The sequence below is a fragment of the Eleutherodactylus coqui genome, chromosome 1, assembly GCF_035609145.1.
Source record: "Eleutherodactylus coqui strain aEleCoq1 chromosome 1, aEleCoq1.hap1, whole genome shotgun sequence".
Lineage (NCBI taxonomy): Eukaryota > Metazoa > Chordata > Amphibia > Anura > Eleutherodactylidae > Eleutherodactylus > Eleutherodactylus coqui.
In genome coordinates, this window is record NC_089837.1 from 364,667,668 (window position 1) to 364,690,991 (window position 23,324).

Genomic DNA, 23,324 nt, shown 5'->3' on the forward strand with positions numbered 1-23,324 from the left:
CCATACAGAAGTGTATAACCCCACTTGATTTCGCGAGACAACCCCTTTAACATGAGCGCAATATGAACCCAGCACGATATTGCGCTTGTCAACCTGCGTTTTGCTCGGGGAGGTGGTGTTTTTCATTCAAAAATGCCTTGCATCACTTCTCTGAAATTCCGATCCTCTGTGGTTTGTTTCACGCACATTGGATGAGAAGCAACCGTTTCCCAATGTTTTTAATAGGAATCATCACATCGCACTTGTGTGTACATCCATGGCGTGTAATGGGTTGTAACCATCCCACTAAGAACAATGGGTGATGCGTCCCAAGGTACGCAAAAAAAAAAAAAAAAGACATGCAGCAATTTTTTAACTTGCAGCATTACTGTGAGGGAAGGGGAAAAAAAATATTAAAAATCACTCATGTGTATGAATATATAAAGGAATGGCGTTTACATTCACATGAGTTTTCTGCATCTCGCAATGCAAAGATTTGCATCGTGTGAATGTAGCCTTTAACTCTTTCCAATCCACTATCTGACGTCTAAAGACATTCTGATTGAAGGCTGTAGAGCTCCGATGTCGGAAGACGTCCGGCAGGGTATTCTTACTGTAGATTACTGGCTGCTCTGTTGTCGGGGGCCTCTCCAGCATGTCACATACCGCAGTACTGGCTCAAGCCAGCAGATGGCACCATTGTATAATGGCAGAAAGAGAAAGCCCCCTAGGAAACACTGAATCCAAAATTGGATTGCAAATGGTTAAAGAAAAAAGCGTTGTGTGGAAAAAACATAATGTAGTCTCCCGAAGGTGGTTACTAACAGTGTGTGTGCTAAAAATTTGAGGAAAAAATATGAAAGTACAAGTTAAAAGAGAAAAGAGCCCTAATGAATTATGAAAAAAGCTCAAAATATGCCATATTAAAATGTTAAAGACATTTGTCTAAAATGTTATCAGCTATGCATGACTTTTCAAATAAAAGCGTAATTTTAAAAAAGTTTTCAGTTCTTTTCTGTTCTGAAACATTTGGCATAGACGTGTTTAGAACTTCAGTGAAGTTTATAGCTGCAGAATCACAATGAGTAAACCATAATCCATGTTCAAGACTGTCTTCCAAGGATCAGTGCGGTCAGACCTCGGTTACTCACACCAATTCAGTTTATCATTCTTCAAGTGATGGAGTCCAGCTGCAGCTCCTTGCAGAGCCAGAAGAACAGCGCTGCTGCACAGGTAAAGATTAGATGAGAAAGCAGAACTAAACCAGAATTAAACCCCTTGTAAGGCTTGGCGGACAGTTAGGAGGGAAAGCCTCATGGGATCTGGCAGCTTTATGTACATGATGGACGGATGATATGTCACTCTCTATGGAAGAGGTTTTCTGGTTAACTATGTTACAAAGGTCATTACTGGGTCAGATGAGATGGCAGAGAGTGAGTTCTGCCCAGTGATGAACTGGTTGGCAGCAGCAAATGATTGGCTATAGAAAAATGGCGGGAAATGCCTGTGGTTGTCAGGCAGAATCTGGTGGCCTGACAGTGGCTGGTGATTGGTCCAGAGGAACAAGCTGAGAGGAACAGCAGTGAGATATGGTGGTACAGAGATGTGGGCCATCATCATCTGGAAAGGAAGCAGCATGCCGCCCTCCCTCCCTCCCTTAGGTTTGTCGCGGTGTAGTTAATGGGGGATTGTCACCCGCATTAGGCGGGTGGGCAGGTTAACTTGGGGAGAGTTTGGTGGTGGTATACCAGTGTCTGTAAGACAGAGTTTACATAAACTGTTATGGTTATTGATTGGTTAATAAACTTGGGCCTGTAAAACAGAGTTTACAGGAAGTGTTATGGTTATTATTGGTTACATTTCTCCCCAAATGTTTGTAACCCCGTTAATAAACACCGCGGCCTTCTTTATCCAATATTGGTGTCTGTGTCGGTTATTTATAAGAGTTTGGTAAGGTTTTAATAAAGCGTAAGATCCCATGTGTGTTCACTTGTGGAATTTTGCTCCATCATCCATTTTTGGTTCCTTCCGGCAGCTGAAGATGGCCTCATACTGTACTTATAGTGCACTTTTTGGGGGAATATCTTAAGCTGCTAAAAGTAGCTTTTAAAAAAAAAAAAAAAAAAACGTCCGACAGAGCAGGAGCGCTCCAAAGTGAAAGCGCAGGTACTAAAACATTGAAAGTGCACATGCGTCTACAGCGATACGCTTTCCTATATCCATTTTAAACCCCTTAGCTTACCTGTCATCTCTATTTTGAGAAGTACAATGACCCAAAAACAAATCAGTGGGCTGTAAGAATGATTTGACAGAGTGACGGAGACAATAACTTGACTTAAATCCTACAGAGATTTTCGTATGAGCTAGACTGGACAGTAAAGGAAAAGCAGCAAAATATTACTACTTCAACTCTGTTGGAAAATCATCCCAAGTTGCTACCTCAAGAAGATCGTTGGGAGAATGCCAAAGCAATCATCATAACAACTATTTTGAATAATTAAATGTTCGGCAGTACATAATTCCATTGTTTTAGTGCATTTGACAGCTTATCTCCCATTCAGTTTAGGGAGAGCTCTGTTTGTTCTACCAGAAAAGGATATTGCAAGTTTTGGACAAACAGAGCTTGTTTAACCGTCCGTCAGTAGCACATATAGAACGGTTTGAAGTTGGGAGTGTTTAAAATGACACCAGAAGACCGTCCGTAGCCCCATTAGAACCGAAGCTACAGCTGTTTGGATTGGGGTCAGAAATACTGAATTTATAGCTGTCATTACGGTGTGTGTACACAGCACAGGTAGGGGCAGTGGACAAGGAAGCAGCAGAGAAGACCTGCAACTCTCCTGCCTCCCCCCCTGTCCCAGTGGAGGGGTACAATCAAGTTCTGTTTATGTAACCACCCCCCTCATCAGAGAACACATCTGCTCTGTTACAAATGGGGGCCTTTTTGTTCTCTTTTTTTAAGACTAGAAAAAGAGCGAGATGATGAGTAAATGGTTATATTGTGCAAAAGTAATAAAAAGATATTAAAAAGCTATACAAGTTTTGTGTTGTCAGAATTGTAATGGCTCAGTTAAAATATTATAGTGACAGTGTGAACATCTTAAATAAATCCCCCCCACAAAAAATGCTTTACCATTGCCCCCCAGCAAAAATGTAATAAAAGTTATTCAATACACTAAATGTACCCAAAATTGGTTCCTATGAAAACTAGAGCTCTTCGTACAAAATACAAGGTATAATAGAACTACATGGATGAAAGAAATTAAAGTTTGACTACTGGAACACCAAAAGAGAAAATAATTTACGGATTACAAAAGGCTAAAATTAGTTATGCCTCTGAGGGGGTTAAAAATATACCCAAGATTTACATGAGAAATTCAAAATCTACAATGAAAATTGATTTTCAGGAGGGTTTTTCCAGTTCTAATGTGACAGTTAAGGGGTTAACTTCTATTCTCAAGTTTGAAAACTATAAAAACAAAAAGGCATGTCCAAAGGATTGACAGATCCCGATTTACATATCTATATATTTATAAATATCGTGACCTCATTTACACGCTGTACACTTCCAAATTTAAGAAGCATCCAGCTTTAGTCAGGAAATAAAGCCAACAGTAATTTCGGCAATTAGACATCCAAACATTTTCAGATTTGAAGTTGATGAAATGCTTAAAATAACCAAATTATGTTCTTAAAAAAAAATAAAAAATTCAAGACGTGTAATTTTCGAAAACTCAAATTCTTTGATTTCACAAAAGAATGAGGTGCTTTATTTTTTTTTAGCCACTTGCATGATGCAAACCAATCACCTTGACAATACAGGAATTTAGATGCATTATAGTACCAGAATGACTTTGTCAACCATATATTTTTAATTTAATCATGTATTTGTTATAACAAAAAAAGAAAAAAAAAAACATTAAAAATATCACTTTAATAAAAAAAAAAAAGTAAGTATGCAGTGCACAACATTTCTAAATCGGCCTTCACTTTTACAAGTCGGCTCATTAACAATGTGCAAATAACACAGCTAGTTTGACTCTGCCATTTTTATTTTAATTAAAGTCAAGTGGGTCCATCGAGGGCACAAAGTACCTTCTTTGCTGTAAACATCAAGCAGTTTTCACAAAAAGGGAAGCTCAACAGCAGGTTAGGATGAAGGAGGAAAGACTAGGACAAATGAGGAAACAGAAGAAGGTGTACCATCCACACACCCCCCACAGGTCTGAAATGGTCCACTTTTTTGTGAAACGTCACAATCTAGTGAACAGACACAATAATGCTGTAGTATACAGTAGGATTAGGTGGACTATTTACTTCTTGCTCTTGACTGCTGATAAATATACAATATAGATATATTAGTGTATACATTTCAAAGAACGCAACATAATTGCTTGGCAGAGGTTGCCGTGAATAATCATACAAGATGGTCACATTTAATGTGCCTAACAGCTTTGGGGGAATCACGTCAATAGGAGTACAGACTTAATACATGCAGTAATATTTCCATCTTCAGCTTGTTATATATTAAAACTGTGAACATAACCAGTAGTTTGATGATACAGCTTGCCGGACACAACACAAAACTAAAAATAAAAAAAAAACTAAAAATAAAAAAGGGACTGCATTATCACATCAGATAATGTGCTCTAAAAAGATAAGGCTAAAACCTTGATTTCTTATCCCCAGCAACACTTTAGAACAGCATTTTTCATTTTGGATGGACTTAATTACCCTGAAAAAAAGCAGCAATTACGTCTCTGTGAATATGCTTTATAAGATATTTTATACTATAACACCTGCTCCCTGCCAAAGTCTTCATTCAGTAGGATACTTCTGGGAAGCAGAAAGAATACGTTCTGTTCATTCTGTCTTCCACTTCATAAATCCAATTAATTGGTCTACGAAACTACTCCTCAAGCGCCTACAATGTCTCGTCTTCTGGAGAAGAAACCAAATGACCAGCATTTTGAAACCTCCAACATTCACGCACAAAGAAGCAGACATGCTTTTGGTGGATGACCGACCAACCAAACTGTCCTGCCACTCATCAATATAACTTTTGACCAATGTATCTCCAACTGCAGCACTGGAGTTGGGCTCAGCTTGCGGATTAATTTAGAGAAAGGTCCCTTACTTTCTTATGCATGCTAGATAGTAGTATCTTTATAAAAACTTCAAGCAAAGTGAAGCAGTAGGCGGAGAGTTCAGGTGAACCGAGGCATTTCACACTGCTCACAGCGATTTAGTGCCGGGTGATTGAGAAAAGTACAGCTATTGCAGTTCCATGGAGACCCTTCAAAATCTTCATCTCTTTCTGGTCTCTGGCTGGATCTGTTTCGATTAGCTGAAAGACATAAAATGTCATATAAACAAGATTATACACATAAGCAGAAACATTATGTACTACGATTTAAAAACAAAAAGGTTCACAAATTACAGTAGAAAAAATTAATAATTAACCCTCATTATGTGTGTTCACCTTATTGTTGCAAGCCTGCATATTTTAAGACCTCAAGTAATACATCATATCATTCTAAAGCCAACCTCTAATATAACACTGCTCCGACAAACAAAAAAGCTGGAAACAAAGCTGCGAGTCAAAAATCATCAGCATTCCACCTTTAAATTTCTGTTGGTTGCACTGTTTTACCAACACTTTCTGTTGCAGGTTGAGTCACTGCTCTGCAAGTTTGAACAAGTCAAGTCAGTAATTTGTGACAGTAGGGCAAGAAATAAAAAAGGACTGCCCATTTGTGATTTGCATGAAAGCAGGATGCAACGATTATTTTTTTGTGGTTAGAGTGTGTAGGAGCAATATTTATTGAAGACTTTCTGCACAGTATGGAGAGAGTGTTTTGTTGAAAAGAAGTGTATATGAAGAAGGAGCCAGACACTAATATTCTCAAGAGCCAGTATTGGAGCACTATCAGGAAAAAGGTTCAACAATCAACAGTGCTAGTTAGTGAGATGCTCACTTAAGAGGTAAAGATTAGAGATGAGCGAACGTGTCCGTTACGGACACATCCGCACCCGGACACCGGCTTTAGCGAACACTGCAGTGTTCGCGCGTAAGTGTCCGGGTGCCGCCGGGGGGCGGGGAGATGCGCGGCGGCGCGGGCGGCAGTAGCGGGGAACAGGGGGGAGCCCTCTCTCTCTCCCTCTCCCCCCCACTCCCCGCCGCACCCCCCCGCGCTGCCACGGCGGCCCCCGAACTTTTTCGCCCGAACACCGAGGTGTTCGCAAAGTTCGGTGTTCGGGCGAAAAAGGGGCGGGGCCGAACGTGTTCGCTCATCTCTAGTAAAGATGCATGAAAATCCTTGGGGAAGTCACATGGTGGGGCCCGCGATATGGGGCCGTGATTCACGGCTCGATATTGTGCTAGTCTATGTGAAGCTAGCCCAAGAGGAAAGAAAATTCCCATCTGATGAAGAGGTAACTACAGCGTTGCATTCATGGCTTGCAGCTCAGCCCCAATTTATTTATTTATTTTTTTAATGAGGGAACATGAAAGTTTGTTGACAGATGGACAAAGTGTGGTAAAAAGGCAGATTGTTGAAAAAATGTATGTCTTTTCTGAAAGTTGATTAAAATAATTTCCAGTCAGAGTGCGGATAATTTTTGACTCACCTTCATATATTAGACATATATGAAAATTAAAAAGAAAAAAAAAAAAGATATAAAAATGTATAAACATCTGCAAATCAATTTGCTAAAAAGAAAAATATATATATATATTTTTTTAAACACTATTGAGCTTTAGATATGTATGACAAAGAATAGCATTCAAAGTGGAACATTAAATGTAAAAGTAATACGTACTAATGTCCACAGTACTTGGATTAGGAATATCGGGTGGTTCAACTTTTAATTTTGAGGTCACACTTATTCTTCTGGCTTTTCGTTCTCCCGATGAATTCTCAGAAGATTCTAGTAACAAGTGTAAAAAACCAAAAAGGGTTATTGACTTCTTCCCCTTAGTGACTGGTTTATTTTGTGCATTAATGACCAGGCAATTTTATTTATTTTAATCATCACATTCCAAGAACCATGACATGTATTAGTTTTCACCGACACAGCCATATAAGGATTTGTTTTTTTTCTTTACATGATGAGTTATATTTATTAAATGGTATGACTTTGGGGCACATAATGTACCAGCTTGTTACCTGCGACTTTGCATAAAATTTGCAATTTTTTAAATCAAATCTGTGTTTTGCTGTATATTGAAATGTAAAAAGTGGAAATAGTGAGAGGAATGTATCTGCAATCTTCTGTCAGCATAATTCTGTACGTTTTTGGTCTTGTCCTCTTTTGCTAGGATGTTATGGTTTTGTGGGATGTATACACGTGAGCCGCCACATACAGTTGCCCATGAGAAATCATGCTTTTTCTAAATGTACACCTGCTACTTTAAGTGTTTACCCTTGAGCCTTATTGATTGTTATTGAAAATGCTATATTTAAAAAAGGGAAATGCAGCCTTTTGAATTGAAAAGGCAAATCTGTCAGTATGATCAGAAAGCGTGGTATTAAAATACTACTGAGGCTAAATAAAAGCAGTTCTGTGATTGGTTGCTAGGGGCAACACAGATTTTCTTTAAAATCTCAATCCATGTTAATGAGTCTTTGGTTCAAATTTTAATCCGGGTATTCCTGCTAGTTTAATAATTGCATATGTGCGGCAATGACGTCTGTTATCACGTGTCTGCCGGTTTGTGTAGGCATAGCTTATGATGTGCATGCCCCTCCCCTCCGTACAGCGGTAGTGCGCCTGTGCATCACCAAATAAATCTGTCTTGTCGTGCTCCCTAGAGAGCTCTATAAATTTTGGGATAAAACATAGCCTATGTCCTTCCTCAGGATGCAAACTATCTCCCCACCAAATTTCATCAAAATCACTTCAGCGTTTAGTCGTAAAAAGATAAGTTACTTTTGCATTTATTATTAGTATGGGTTTCTTTTTTACTGGCCTCACCATGTTACCTTTATTATGTTTTTTAATACGATTACAGTGATGTCAAATGTACATAATTTTGCTTTTTGTGGGTTTCAACTTTTCTCCAATAAAAACACTTATTTACATTGCAACATTCCAAAACTCATAACATTTTGATTTTCCTGCCAGTAGAGCGTTGTTTGGTTTTGATATTTGCAGGATGAGTTGTAGTTTTCACCATTTTGGGGTAAATTCAACTTTTTCATTGCTTTCTACTTTTTTCTGCGAAACATATATAAAAAAAATAAATAAAAAAAAAAGACAGCAATTCTGGCATCTTCCTTACAGTGCTCACCGTGCAGTATGTTAACTTAAGTCTTTAGGTTAATAAAAATTGTAAATTTAAATTATTGTAACTACTGTTGCACAATACAAACCCTTTTTATAAAAAAAGCAAAACAAAAACAAAATGTATTTATTTGCATTGCCGCTGTCTATAACTCATAACATTTTATTTGTTGGCCAAATGACCCGTGGGTGGGTCTATTTATTAGGAGATGAGCTGCAGTTTCCATTCGTACCATTTTTGGCTACACGCCGGACCAAGCGCTGTAAGTTTACAGTAATTGGCCCTTAAGGAGTTGAGCAGAAAAAGACCAATAGGCTAATTTTTATTGGTCAGTCCGAATTTATTTTACCAAGAACACAAGTTGTGTAACTTGCTTAACATTTTCAAAAAGATTACCTTTTTTACATGAGTTTGGAGGTACAGCAGGGCCAGGAGCTATATTATCATAGAAGTTGCTCATTGCCTTTGCATCAAGTTTCCCCACTCCTATAGAAAAAAAAGAAAAAAAAATTTTAATCTGAGTAAGAAATTTAAACAACCAATATGAGTTAAGAACCAAATCACAACAGGAGTGAGAAACAAAGAACTGATCTTTAAAATAAAGAACAAAAGAAGTGCAACTCCCCAAATTCACAGCATGCCAAATACATTGTAAGACTGGATTCACAGCACCGTTTTGCTCTGTATTTTCATTAGTATATCTAATGGCGGTTTGGTCAAAACGCTGATGTTACCCATAAAACACAATTTGGCAATTCTTTAAAAGTCTACAGTGTTTTTGTGGCAATTCCAGCATTTATTTTTTAAACAGCACTTTTTTTTCCCTCTGATAGTTGTTCAACAGGCTTCTCTAAAGGACTTCAAAAACATGTTAAAGACGCAATAAAATACCGTATGTATATTTCAAAAAAGCTAAGAAAAATTTTTGTTAAAATAATTTCATTTTTTAAAACACTGAATAGAAAAGTGTGTGCGAAGAAGCACTAAACCATCTGCTTGTTCCAAAGTACTCTGCCACCAATCACCAAGGCCTCCTGCACACAGGTGGATTTGCATTGCAGAGAACGGAGCAGGATTCTGCCTCTGGATTCCTTAACAAATCCAGCCAATAGCATACTACGAGAAAACACAATTTCCTGCCCACGAGTGGAAATCGATTGCGATTTTCCATTCGCGGGGAAGAAATCGCAGCATGAAGTCAATGGAAGCTGTCCGTCCGGCGGCCATTCTGCAATCATTGCAGAAGGATGCGGTTCCTGGGACCATCGCCATAGCGATGGCGCAGCGTCCTCTGCACTGCGCATGTGCCAGCTGGAAGAGAAAGCACCAGGAGAAGAAACATTGTAGATCATTTCTTAATCCAAGCATAGAAGCTCCAATATGCCTCTGGTAAGTCCCCCAACACGTCTCGGCTTACACTCCTGTGCAAACAGTCACAGTACACTGCAGTGATGTCCGGACAGTTGACACAGCATTTCTGGGGTATGAGATCGGCAAGCCCATTCCCATGACATATTAGTACACAAGAATTGATATAGATGTGACAAGTGACAACAACAGCGGCAGCAAGAATTAATAGAGATTCATGCAGTCAGAACCGCAGGCAGCATGAAGCACTGGCAGGATCCCCAGCTGCCAACAGCTAAGTTTTATCCTGGAACTCTGCGGTGCTTCACAAACAACCTTTCAAAAGCGGGCTGGGTACAGGGAGAAGAGTCATGGGGGTGGCTAACCGCCAGCTTCTATCCAACTGGCTTGGCTAGAAGTTATTCCAAAAGTAACAAACAATACATTTACTCTTCCTGCTATCACTTTTGCACATGAATCAAAATATAACAATGCCAGTGTCTCTTAGCAAAAATCAAAAAACAAAGAAAAAACTAAAACTTTCCCTCTAACTCCTCATTAATACATAGCCACATTTACGTTTTGGATGAAAGCCCTCTGTAGGTGTATACAAGTATTGTACACCCTGATCATAAACTAATCTAATAATAAGCTCAAAGACTCGGAGCATTAAATGGCCAGAAAACACAAGTGAGTGGATGAAATGTAAATTTCACTCAAAGGCTTTGGAGACCAATTTCACACCAATTCTACTCCAAATAGAAACAAAGACGACTGATGGCAGAAAAAGACCACATAGTTCATCCAAATTCCTTTTTCGCTCCCTCTTTGGGACAGACATATACTTCCATTCATTCATTGTTTTTCCAACCACATCTGCTTGAAGTTTGTTCCTAGCATCTACTACTGTTTTCTGACATTGCTTCTTATCTTCCTACCAACTAATCTAAGACTGTGCCCTTTGTTCTAGTGTTTAGTTTTCTAATACACTTCCCTCCTGAACCTTATTTATACCTTTAACATATTTAAGGTTTTCAATCATGTCCCTCCTTTCTCTTTTCTCCTCTCCTCCAGGCTATACATAATAAGTTCTTTACGTCTTTCCCGGTAACTTTTGTTCTTGAGACCTTCCACCATTTTTGTAAACCAGCTTTGGACTTTTTTTTTCCCCCATCAAGGTCTCTTCGTAGGCAAGGTCTCCAGAACAGAACACCTATAAATATTGAAGAGAATAGGATGGAGTACATTCTTTAATACCACAATGATAGCTATCCTTTAACCATCTGTGAATCCACTAGACTATCAAGGGACTGAGAAATTTTCAATAAATTTATCTTAGCTTAGCTAAATTTAGCTTATGTAGAACTGAATCTGTACTGAGAATTTTATTTTTTGGAGTGCCAAATCTGGATTTCAGCATAGAGATTAGTTTGACATGATCTGTCCTTAGTAAAGCTGTGCTGTTTAGAGTCCAACAATTTGTAGGTTTTTAGGTGGTCAACTATCCTCTTTTCGGAGAGTTACCATCAGTTTAAATACTACAGATAAACTAATCGGCCTGTTACAGTCTTCTTCTCCAAAACCCTTCTTGTGGCTGAGTACAACAGTGGCCGTTCTCCAAGCAGGACCACCACTTGAAGAGCAACAATCAAAGACTGCTAAGATTTTTAAGATCTCTAGGGCGGATGCCATCTCAACTCATCCCCTCATTTAACATTAAAAGCACCAATTCACTTACACTACCAGCCTCCAAAAACACTAAAGATGAACCCTTACAACTAGATGTAATGCCATGTGCAAACATGATTCTGGAAGACACCTTCTGAAAATCCTGAACATTAACCAAATTATCTATTCAGATTATCAAAAAACAGCCTTATCCCCACTAAAATAGTTGAAAGTTTTTATTCCCTCAAGGAAGCACCATTCTTCATATTTGGTGGAACTGCCAAAAAACTGTCCCCTATTGGAAACAAATATTCTCCCAAATCAATAAAATCTGCTGAACCTCACTAAATTGGCGCCTGAGGAAGTATTATTGTGGCTCCAATGCACAAACTTTACCCTAAGAAAGGACAACTGGTCAACAATCTTACTAACTGTAGCCAAGCTAGTCATTCCCTTAAATGTGGTGAAACAAAGAAGCCCCCATTGCTGGCCCAGTGGGAAAACAAAATACATTACATTTTCCGCTTTGAGGAGCTCATGAGCTGGGAACCAGAGCTAAATTCCTAAACACCTGGTCACCATGGATCAAAATAAAAAAAAAAAAAACAACCAGACGGCCATACTATACTATCTAGACTCACCCAATCTCCCTCACTATCTAACATAGTCCCTCAAAACACTTGAGGCCTCTCAAGCAGTCTTTAGAAACATGCCCATAACTAATAAACAAGTCTTCAGACTAGAAACTCTTCAAAACTAGCCTATATGACGAACCCTTACCCCACCCTCTTTACTGGTTCATAGATTGTTTTATAGTAAATGATATTTTTAGTCACGGTTGATCAATCTCTTATAGAAAGACTTCTTTTGCTAAAGTACTTCTCCAGTGAACCAGAGTGATGTCTTCCTTGATTTTGCCAATTTGTTCGACGTAAGATTTATTAGCCTTCAAGATGGCCATTTTTAATAGTGTCCAATGGTCTCTCCAGCTGTTTATTCGACTTTTTATATATTTTTTTTAAATATTCATTATTTATTTACAACTTTCTAAGATCTAATACCTTGGTTGTAGTACAGAGTTGCTCAAAGTCTGTTTTTTATGTTAAAATAGACATTGGTAGTTGCTGGAACCCAAATTTCCCTCCACTTTAACCTTTAGACAGACCCTTCTTGGTGAATACTAAATCTAGAACATGATCTGCTCAGCTCGAATACTTTACAAGAACATATGTGCGTGTCAAGTTAGAGGCTATAAGAGTTAATGGGAGGCCAATAAATATTGATTGATACTTTCACAAATAAATTACTGAATTCTTGTTGTATTCACTTTCTCAGACAAAGAAAAAAAAGGTTTTGTTATCATTTACCAAACTTTTGTGATTTTTTAAAAATTGCATATACGTAGTACCATAGTTGCTCCTGCTATATAATAGCATAGTACATAGCAAAACTAGGTCTCCATTGTTTTCAATGGGCTGTAAATCATGCGATCAACTCGCTTTTAGCAAATCTGTTATGTTGCTAAAGGTTGTCCAAACCAAAAAATAACTTTGATCAAAAATTACAGTACAGGTATTACGCTGTCACTGTCGGGGCGGGAAGTAATCATTATGGTAATCTTTAAGTGTTTAATGCCATATCAGATCTTGAATATCTACCTCTTGACTGAAGCAGGTCAACTTCTTTCAGTGTACAATCTACATTTATTTGGAGCTGCCTATTCAGGCTCCTCAGTCTGGTCATCTCTTCTGGCTGAGAAGATACATAAAAGATGAGAGGCATGGCAAGTATGACCACAACACATAAAGCATCAAAAATAAGAGCCTCTATATCTAATAATCTGTAAACATAAAAGATATGTTCTATACTGTGGAAGGATACCTTTACACGCGACAACATCCATGGTCTCCTACCCAACTATCTCAATAGTAGTTCAAGTGAATGGAGATGAAGTGACCAGGGATCGTTCTGACCACCCGCCTTCATTCACAGTGAACAGGGGCGGCTCCCACCCAACAGTCGCTAGGTCTTTGTTCTGCTAAAAACCAAGCGATTCCGACAGGTGAGTGAACCTTTCCGACAGGTGAGTGAACCTTTCCGATTCCGACAGGTGAGTGATTTCTCGCTCCCTGCCCTGTCGGTGGCTGCAGGAAGATCATCACCTCAATTCTCTCTGGAAACAGCGAATTCAAGTGATAATCATCCAGTGTGAAGGTACCTTAAAATACTGGAATGCCTGAGCATAAACTCAGCCACATGGCTGCTCCAAGCTTTTCCTTTAGAGAAAGATGACAGACAGCGACAATGCGCTAAAAAAAAAAAAAAAAAAAAAAAGGAGGTGGTTGAAAATTCAATATATACAGCACCTTCCAGAAGTTGGGAAACGCCCGTTCAAAATGTAAAACTATGAGGAAATAAAACTATTGATGGTTTGGAATGTATATGCTTATGAAACAAAAAAAAAAAGAAAACAAGAACAGCTCTAGCTTCCGACTAATTCTTGGAATCTGGAAAAACATTTCAAAATTTTGGACTCCTTGAAATATCTGCCCTTTGTCTGTATTACAGCCGTGCATACATTCGGGATGCTGAAGATCAATTTAAGTTTTTCCACCGGGATAAATTTCCATTCTTTGTGGAAAACCTCCCAGACATGTTTTTGACTACAATTTTCCGCGAAAGTAAGCCTTACTCTGGTTTACGGGGGGAGGTTCAAAGTATAAGCCCTCCCCACAAAATAAGCCCTAAATAAAGTACATGGGAAAAAAGAAACATCAATACCCACTTGGCCCACGACGTCCCAGTCCCTTGCGATGGTACCTGGCGCTGCGGCAAGCTACCGTGTCCTCCGCATGGAGATATCCTCTTCTTTCTGGTGACGGGGCTTTAAATATCCCGCCTCCAGCAAAGCGAGCACTGTGATTGGATCCAGTGTCAGCCAATCAGAGCCGGCGCTCGATCATTCACAGTCATTCAGTGAATGACATCACTGAATGGCTGTGATTGGTTCACCGAACACCGGCACTGATTAGCTGCTGCTCGACCCAATCACAGCGCTCGCTTCGTTAGTGGCAGGTATTCAAAACCCCATCACCAGAAAGAAGAGGATGTTTCAGCGCGGAGGACACTGCAGACTGACGCATCGCCGCCGGAGACCAGCAGTGCGAGGCATCGGGACGCCGCGGACCAGGTGAGTATAACCCCCCCCCAAAAAATTAATATATGACAGTGTCTTATTATTGGGGAAACATGGTAGTAATTTGCTGTTTTCCAAACTTCTAGAGGGTAATGTATAAAAAGGCTTTACTGAAATGATGAGGTTCTAAGTATTAAGGGGGAACTCATCAAAAGGCTCTATTATGTTCTCCTTTTGACAGCGACCCCCCCCCCCCCCTTCCCTCACTAGGACCCATTAGTAGAGTCAGCAAAATCCATAACAAAAAACATAAAAACTCAGCAGTCACAAATGCTTTAACATGGAAGTCATGGCAACAATGTCAAACAAGCGTTACACCATGAATGGGGTTTTTCGGGCCACAGAGACAGATGTGAATGAGACATGGTAGACAGCTTACAGTTGGGATTGATGTTGTACAGCTCACTCTCCTCAGGCGTCTTTGCATCAGATCATGTTCCATTCCATTCACTTCTGCCTTCAACATCTCCAAACCCTCTTTTTCAAGTTTCAGTTCCTTTGCAAGTCTTTCCATTCTTGCACGCTGATGCAATAATAAGGCTATGTGTAAGAAAACAAGACTATTATCTTAAGTTTTCTGGGTAGTCAATATCTTGCATTGTCAAACAAATGGAAATGCAAATAGAAAGTGTTCTTCATTGCCACATTACGCTCTCAACTACCATATATATATTTTTTTTATTTATCAAGTGCTGACCACCAAGCAAACGACTTGTTCACTAAAACATGCATGGACGACCCTAAAGTGAAGCTGGCTTGCATACAAATAAGTCTTTGTCGCATTTGCTATTAAACAGTGGTTGGGAAGAACCCAATCTCTGGCTTCTATGCACAAGTCCTACAAGGTATTTTTAAAAAAGTGAAGCTTTCTCATAAGAGTCAGCAGAAGAGTCAGTCTGTATAAACTAGTGGTCTCCTTACCTCCCCAGGATCGAGCTTTCTTTACTGCACGGATCTTCTAGATTATTACCGAGCAAGGAGACAGAAAACGGAGTAGTTCAATGATCAGGCAGAGCACTTTAGGAGTGCTCTGCTCACTCTTTAATGAACAGTCACAGGAGTCTGGCAATGCCAGACCACCGGAGACTGTAAACTAAAAGCAAAAAAAATAATTTTTTCTTGCCAGGCAAGGGTGTCTTAGTTTGAAAAATACTGTACATTTGCAAAATCTGAATTATGGTGCATGGTCAAGTGTGGAATAGCTAGGCCTGACAGCTGCCAAGTTGCTTTCCCCTATAATTATTTTCGTACATACTGCAAGAAATCTGAATTTTAAAAAATTCTGTAACTTCCAATTACAAAATATCACAGCTTACCTTTGCACAGTGAAGCAAACCTGTCAGTCTCAAAAGAACTGGCCACTGCGACCCTTAACATTCCCACAAGACTCAAAAATCACACCTTAGCCATGGTGCCTATATTCCCAGATTACATGGTTCTCTACACCTGGCAGATTAACCCTGATGCATAATTACTCCAGGATCCACCAGCAGAAATCAGTGGCTGACTCGGATTTCTGTTGCAGTTGTGCCGTTTCACCTGCTGCGGATTTGGCATTCAATAGGGTTAATCCTTGAATTTTACATGTCAAATTCTGCATGGAAATATTGTATAGCATGCAGCTGTGGCATCTCCATTCACATTCAAGGGATGTGGAATGTCACTGCATTGGGCACAAGCTTAGGAGCTGAATCTGACATTTGTGAACGGGACCCAATAGAGTTGAATCTGTGAGCCAATCTTCCAAATAGGCAAGAACCCAACCCATCCATAGGATGCCCAATATGCCATAAAGGATTATGGTGGGGAATACAACTTTAAAGCGACCTCACTAAGTTGCCCCAGTGCACCCAAGAACCAGTCTATTCTATCTATATCCCCTAATCAAGTGTATCTGTAACAACCATCTACTGAACAGTCAAAATACAAAAGTTACACCGAATGGAATAAAAAAATGTAACAAATTAAAGTCAACATGGCTGACAAAAAAAAATTAAAAATAATAATACATCTCAGAACCAAGAGTCTGCACTTCATGCTACTAGTTACCAGCTTCATATTAGTGTATATGAGAATATACATACATATAAACATGTGAGTTCACTTCTTTAGCAGTACTAAACCTCCCCCTAATAATTCTTGTAATACTATTGCGCAGGAATCTTTACTGTCAATATACCTATAGATAACAAATAGGCCGTGTTAGAGCGTGCTCAAAGAGAAGACGGCACTATACGGTAACAGTATTTACATTAGGCTGTGGGACTGCAGCAAGTAATTCCTCTTCTAGAATCTACACGCTGCTACGGCTGTTGATCAAGATTTACTAGGCAGCGACAAAACCCATCTTAACACTCAACGAACTCAGTGATTTTACACATTGCCTTGTGACAAGTGCATTACACAGGACCTTCCCACTAATGAGACAAGTACATTTGTAACAGCTACATGTCTTTTGCGTCTTTGTGAAGTTCATCTTTCACACTGCAGGTCTATAAAAACATTTGTAACAAATCATAACTATAAGCGGCAAAGAAGATCTTCAACATACCTCCTAAATCCAGTGAAAGTAACCCTTTAATGCACGTGCAATTCATATTTATTTTCACTATGTGCATACTAGCATTAGTAGAATAATCCTGCCGGGATTATGGATTAAGCCCAGCGCATACTTCTGACTCATAGGAAACATTGCACAATGTAGACAGTACAGACACCATAGAAACATGACAAGTAGAGCTGCTGCTCCGAGGACACATCGGATGGGGAGGCAGAGAGACTGACAGCACTATGGAGTATTGACGGGTCAGCTGAACCAACATATTACACATGAAGCCTCCTCTGCAATCTAAGAATCACTAGGAAACATCTGAAGCATTTAGTCACTGACCGACTGCTGCATTACTACCTCAACAACAACAGAGATTTTGCCCAGCAGATCCTAACAATGAAAAAGCGGACTCAAAACCTGCTGTATTCGCAAGGGGAGCCTTCCTCCGCACCGCTCACCCGTGACTGACAGCAGCCTTGCTTCTACATATAGCTCTCAATGAGGAGTATATTGAGGACTCAAGTAGGAGTCCCTTCTACTCCCTGTTAAGCTATACTTCCCTACCCTGGCAAGGGGCCATGTGTGACCCCCCCACCCCCCTAGCAGCGCCTCCCTGTGCCTAGCAGGGGGGCCATGCGCGAGCGCCTGCCTTTGCCTAGCAGGGGGGCCATGCGCGAGCGCCTCCCTTTGCCTAGCAGGGGGGCCATGCGCGAGCGCCTCCCTTTGCCTAGCAGGGGGGCCATGCGCGAGCGCCTCCCTTTGCCTAGCAGGGGGCCATGCGCGAGCGCCTGCCTTTGCCTAGCAGGGGGCCATGCGCGAGCGCCTGCCTTTGCCTAGCAGGGGGCCATGCGCGAGCGCCTGCCTTTGCCTAGCAGGGGGCCATGCGCGAGCGCCTGCCTTTGCCTAGCAGGGGGCCATGCGCGAGCGCCTGCCTTTGCCTAGCAGGGGGCCATGCGCGAGCGCCTCTGTTCCATCCACTTCAAAAGGGACTGCCAGAGATAGCCAAGCTCAAGTGTCCAGTTATCCCCAGCAGTCCCACTCAGTGAAGTGAACGGAGTGATGGTGCGATAGCCTGCCCTCTTTTGCCCACACTTCAGGATAAGTGAAGCTCACAGCAGTCAGACCCCAAGGATCAGCAAGTTATTCCCCAACCTGTGGATAACATAACTTGCTGTGGTTGGACTACCCCTTTAAGTCCTATCTGCTTTAAAGGAAAGTTGTCCCTAGGTTCATGCTGCTGGAACCATGAGCAGCATCAAGTCCAGATAGGCATCCACATTACTTATATGTAGGTTTAATTTGGGAACACAGCAGCATGTCACAGAAAACATACTTTAAAAAGCCACCATTACAGGGGTAGGAGTCAAGGGAGCTGCTCTCCGCTGACTTCTCCCTGCCCAGTTTGGCTACACTGACAGGTCTCTGCCTATCCACAAACAGGGAGGAACCTGTTAACCTATCTGATATGGACAGGGTCAGTAATATGGGCCCCTGTCCAGGCCGCATGAAACGTGTGACAGGCTTCCTTTACGGTCAAAGGCGGCTGCAAGGATCCAAAGACATGCTACTCATTGGAGGGACAACATCAATAAATGCTTAACAATATCATGAACTTAGTATGGGTAAACCTCTAGGATGTGCTGGGGGATGTTAGGGCCCACTGGGCATAGAAATCTGGGTAAACATACAGCTCAAGGTAGAATAGACTGGGGATTCAATTAAACTGTCATGCCAAGACTCCATGGCCCCCGCCAGGGGAGGGGAGGGCGCTCCCGCATGGCCCCCACTAGGGGAGGGGAGGGCGCTCCCGCATGGCCCTTTAAGCAAAGAAGGTTGACTGCCAGATGGAAGAGGCCCGCACAACAGTTATCCGGACCTGGGCTGTGTAAATGGCTTTATGTCAGGTTCTTTCTATTCTGCATTAGTCTCAGCAGAACATGAAAGCACGATGGCTGAAGCAATGCTCTTCCTTATTCATTTTTAATTCTATTTTTGTCAGTAACTGTAAAACTCATTCAATAAAAAAAGAAAATTACAACTGCATTAAAATGCAACTTAAACAATGCAGAGCAACATGCATAATGTGCTAAAAAATATGTTTCTTAAAAGAATTTGAAAGTGAAAGTGATGTGCACAAGTCCTTGGCCAGCTATCCTGGAACTAGTGATCAAGTAGGCACGCCAAGCCCGAACTAGCTTGCAGAATCAGGGAAGATGGCAAACATTACATCTAAAATTATACATTGGCGCACCATAGAGCAGTATGGCAGTGTTACTAAATTTGAACCGTTTTCTTTAAAAAAAAAAAAAAAAAACTAGGCAGATTTTAAAGGGCCACTCTGCTGAACTTTTTTCATTATGTAACTAGCCCCTTAGCATATATAAGTTGGTTAGTATTCCCTTAGTTATCCATTTCTATCTGGATCTCCCTGGAGTTCTTCTCTTAGGTGGGTCATGCCATGTCATTCTGAGCAGCAGAGATTTACTAGGCTTTATATTCCTCTTACATATTCACTTTTCAGTCCACATAAATTCCTGTTTTATTAGTTTATATGGACTCTACCCCACAAGCTCTTCATCGGGGGACAGGAACTCCTATAATTGTTACTGCTGATGATTAGCACCTCCAGTCACATTGTTAGAATGAAGGAGATGATCGGTCAAGCTCTGACTGTATAATTATGGTCTGTAACTATTTAGGTTAATATAGAAGGAAAGGATAATTACAATGTTCTCCCAGCAGGCAGAGGTGGTACAGTCTATAGCTGCTCATGAGATGTTGTACCAATACATCGGATTATGCAGTGAAAGAGAAAGCAGTGAGAAATCTCAGCATCAGAATGGTGCCTAATAAGTATCAGACAGGAGGCTGCACTGCACGGAAGTGGCTGCAATTTACACAGGAAATAGTGTGACAATCAGGCGATGGGGCAAAGATGGAAAAATGCTTTTTCAACATAGTTGCCCTTTAAGTTTTGGACTGCTTCAGGGGAGCAAACATTGTCAAATGTTTGTTCAGCTCAAGAGTTGTCACAAAGTGCATATAAAAATCACCAAAATACAGCAATATCTACAAACACCTACTGGTCTCGAATAGTGGAAGTTATGTGCATGGACATGGATGCGTTTGGTGAATCGGCACAAGATTTCCAAGACAGCACATCACCTGAGGAGGGGTCATGTTGCCGTCAGACCTCTCAGTAATGCAGCTCAGGCTTTGGGCCTGTAACTTCAAGCAATTGTTTCTTTGCACAAATGAAAGAAAATAATGACTTTTACATTTTAGTATATATTAAAATGGACTTTTAATTATTGTCAAGTTGGTCTCCTTTAAAAGATGCTGAATTAGAACACACGTAATTTCACTTAATCATCACAATGTTAGCCTTATTACTTGAGACTTTAGTATATTAATGGCAACAATTAAAAGGGCCACTCTGGGGATTTTTTTTTTATTCATTCATTATGCAGCTATTCGCCCACAATATATAAGGGTGCTAATGTTACCTTTCTTAGTTATTTCTTTGTTACTGAAACTTCCAGCCTCTTTTTCCTCAAATGCTCATGTGATGTCCGCTCTGACCAGCTCAGATTCACTTGGGGATTATGGGTTCATTTTCTAGTCAGATTCTCAGTCTGTGTAATGCTGTTATAGGATCCCTACCAATGCAACTGCTTAGGAGGATGACACAGACACTCCTGTCACAGTTACTGGCGATAATCACACAGCGCCTGTCACACAGTTATAATAGAGGAGATCACACTGCATCCTCGTAATGAGTATAGCCTTAGATGATATAGCCTAAACTTACGCTGAGCTGATACACCATGGGATTGAAAGTAAAAAAAGAAAAAAAACTCTGAAGATGGTGCCTGATAAGTATCAGACAGGGCACTGCACTTTATGGAAGTGACTGGAATACAAAGAGACTCCTCAAGCAATCAGCTGCAGTGAGCAGTGATGGGAAAACTGTTCTCTCACCAGAGAGGCCCTTTAATTTACAAATTGATGAAAAGAATAATGAAAGACAATACCTTGTGTATATGCGTAGTCATCTGAACCAGAACTTGAACTTCTATGGTATTTGGGAACACCTTTCTCTAAACCGGATATTGGCATCAATGAAATGGGCTGTATAGGTTCTGGAGCTCCGGGATGATGCTCTTGGTCCACAATATTTAGAAGATTTTCTGTAGGAGCCCGCGCAACAGTAATTTTTAAAAAAGCAGGGTTAGATGGGGACATCAGTACACGAGGAGAAGGGGTGGGAGAGCCAGAGGTGGCTGGTGGTTGTGTGTATGTAATATACAAGGGGTTAACACCATACGGAGTCTTTGGCTGGCCAGGCATAGCTCTTGATGGAGACCCCGACCGTGCATTGGAGGCATATGCAGACTGCTGACTCCTCTGGGAAGACTGAGTATTTATCGGTGAAGGACTTCTATTCATTGCAGTCCCTGGTCTTTGTGGCGACTCCACTGTAATTTCAATCTTGTTCATAGGAGCCTTATTTATGCCAGATCCATAAGGAAGATAGGATAAGCTACTCTGCTTTGGGTAAGAAGGTGGAGCTTGCTGAAAAGAATGAGGTGAAGCCGTTGATGGACTTGGTGGTAAAAACACGTGTGAAGTCTGGTGGCTTAATGGATTGGGTTGCACTTGATGCTGTGGAGAGCCGTAAGGAGATGTGCACTGAGACGCGGGAGGCGAGCAGAAAGCAGACTGTGGAATCTGAGACTGCTTAGGAGAATACTGCGTAGGTTGATAACCTTGGGAGTACAAAGGAAGAGGACAAGGACTATAGTTAGGCAGAGGAACTGAAGGAGATTGTGTCCACGGCGAGTTCTGTGGGGTCTGCCTGCCTGGAGAATTTTGCGATGACTGCCTTATGTAAATCGAATTTGGAGTCCCATAAGGGTTGCTCGGAACAATTTGTAAAGCTCTTGGCACATTGTGAGCAGAAGGTATATTTTGCGACACTGTTACGGTAATAGGATTTGGAGTATAGCGAGGTAAGTGCATATATGCTGGCAGCGAAGCTTGCATAGCTGATGTGTTCACACCTTGCTGCGGCTGAAGAGACTGTGGGGGTGGAGTCGGCGAGTTTCGACTCTGGTCATTCAAGAAAAACGGATTAAAATTTTGTGCCACGATTGCTGGCGCCGAATGGGGCTCAACCAAGCAGATAAACTTGCCAGAAGTGTGCTGTGGGTCAATGTGCCCATCACTTGAACTATGAACCAGGGGACGTCCATTCACCTGCGTTCCATCTCCTCCCTGGAAATTCGTGCCTGAATGGATGCCAAGATTGATGTGTAAAAGATTGCCATTTGTTCTACTGTCCTCTGGATTGTGGCCCTCCATATAAAGATACTTGCAGCTTTCTTGACTCAGAGCTCTGCAGCAAGCTTCAATGTTGCCATTGTTCTTTAGTTAGACAAACAAAAGAAGAAAAAAATAATTAGAAATGGCTAAAAGGAAATTCTATATCATACTAAAAACCATACAACATTCCATATAACCACGTTCTCTAATGCAGATAGACACAATTCGGACCATAGACTGGAAGCACATTCAGAAAGGGCAATGGCAGGCAAAAAGTGTTTTTCGTCTTTTAGCACACATATTTCAATAGGTTATTCTATTAGCATGGATTTATGGAGAATTACATTAGTGTTACTGTGGATTGCCTCACTGCAGTCAACAGTGAAAAAAACAAGGCACTACAGGCGTAGCTGGAAGCACTGACTTATCTGGCACAACAATGACGTGGACATGTGCGGCAGCTAGCTCTCAAGCTCCTTCAGGCCGGCTGCACACAGCAGGGCTGGATTCCGCATGCGGAATCTGGTCCTGCCAGCAGCAGCGTCCGCGCATACCTGTTCCTTCCATCTCCACTCTGTACTGCGGATGGTCCGCATCACGAGCCGTCGGACATACACAGTACAGTTTTCTTTTATTTTAAACTCCTGCTTTTCCCGCGGAATCCGCAACTTTCCACAATTACATTGCAGAAGGGCCACGGATTGGACAGCTTCCATTGATTGCAATGTGTGGAATCTGCGTAAAAATGGACCATGCTGTGATTTTTCCTACGCTTGCGGAAACCGCAATTGGTTTCAGCAAGTGTGGAGGAAGAATCAATTTCCCATAGAATGTTATAGGAGCTACTTGCTGCGGATCCGGGGTGCGGATGCCCGCCGCAGAGTCCGTAGCTAATCTCCGGCCGTGGGCAGGAGCCCTAAGTTCTTTCTGCTGCAATACAAAGAAAGTTGTCAAAAACTGCATGTAACGTA

General features: G+C 41.1%; 1 protein-coding gene across 3 annotated transcripts in view; it reads right to left on the bottom strand.

The window, feature by feature from the left end:
• Positions 1-3,699: 3,699 nt before the first annotated feature.
• TAB3 (TGF-beta activated kinase 1 (MAP3K7) binding protein 3) overlaps positions 3,700-23,324 on the bottom strand; it is a 44,541-nt gene continuing 24,916 nt past the window's right edge. For 2 of the 3 annotated variants that reach the window (XM_066577943.1, XM_066577935.1), the window contains exons 3-8: positions 21,063-22,455; positions 14,857-15,017; positions 12,940-13,033; positions 8,663-8,752; positions 6,802-6,909; positions 3,700-5,326 (exon numbers count right to left, since the gene is read on the bottom strand). In XM_066577943.1, the coding sequence (XP_066434040.1) occupies positions 5,187-5,326; positions 6,802-6,909; positions 8,663-8,752; positions 12,940-13,033; positions 14,857-15,017; positions 21,063-22,455 (1,986 nt within the window). In that variant the 3' untranslated portion in view covers positions 3,700-5,186. The remainder of the gene's footprint in view (positions 5,327-6,801; positions 6,910-8,662; positions 8,753-12,939; positions 13,034-14,856; positions 15,018-21,062; positions 22,456-23,324) is intronic. The other variant, XM_066577949.1, reaches the window with a different exon arrangement.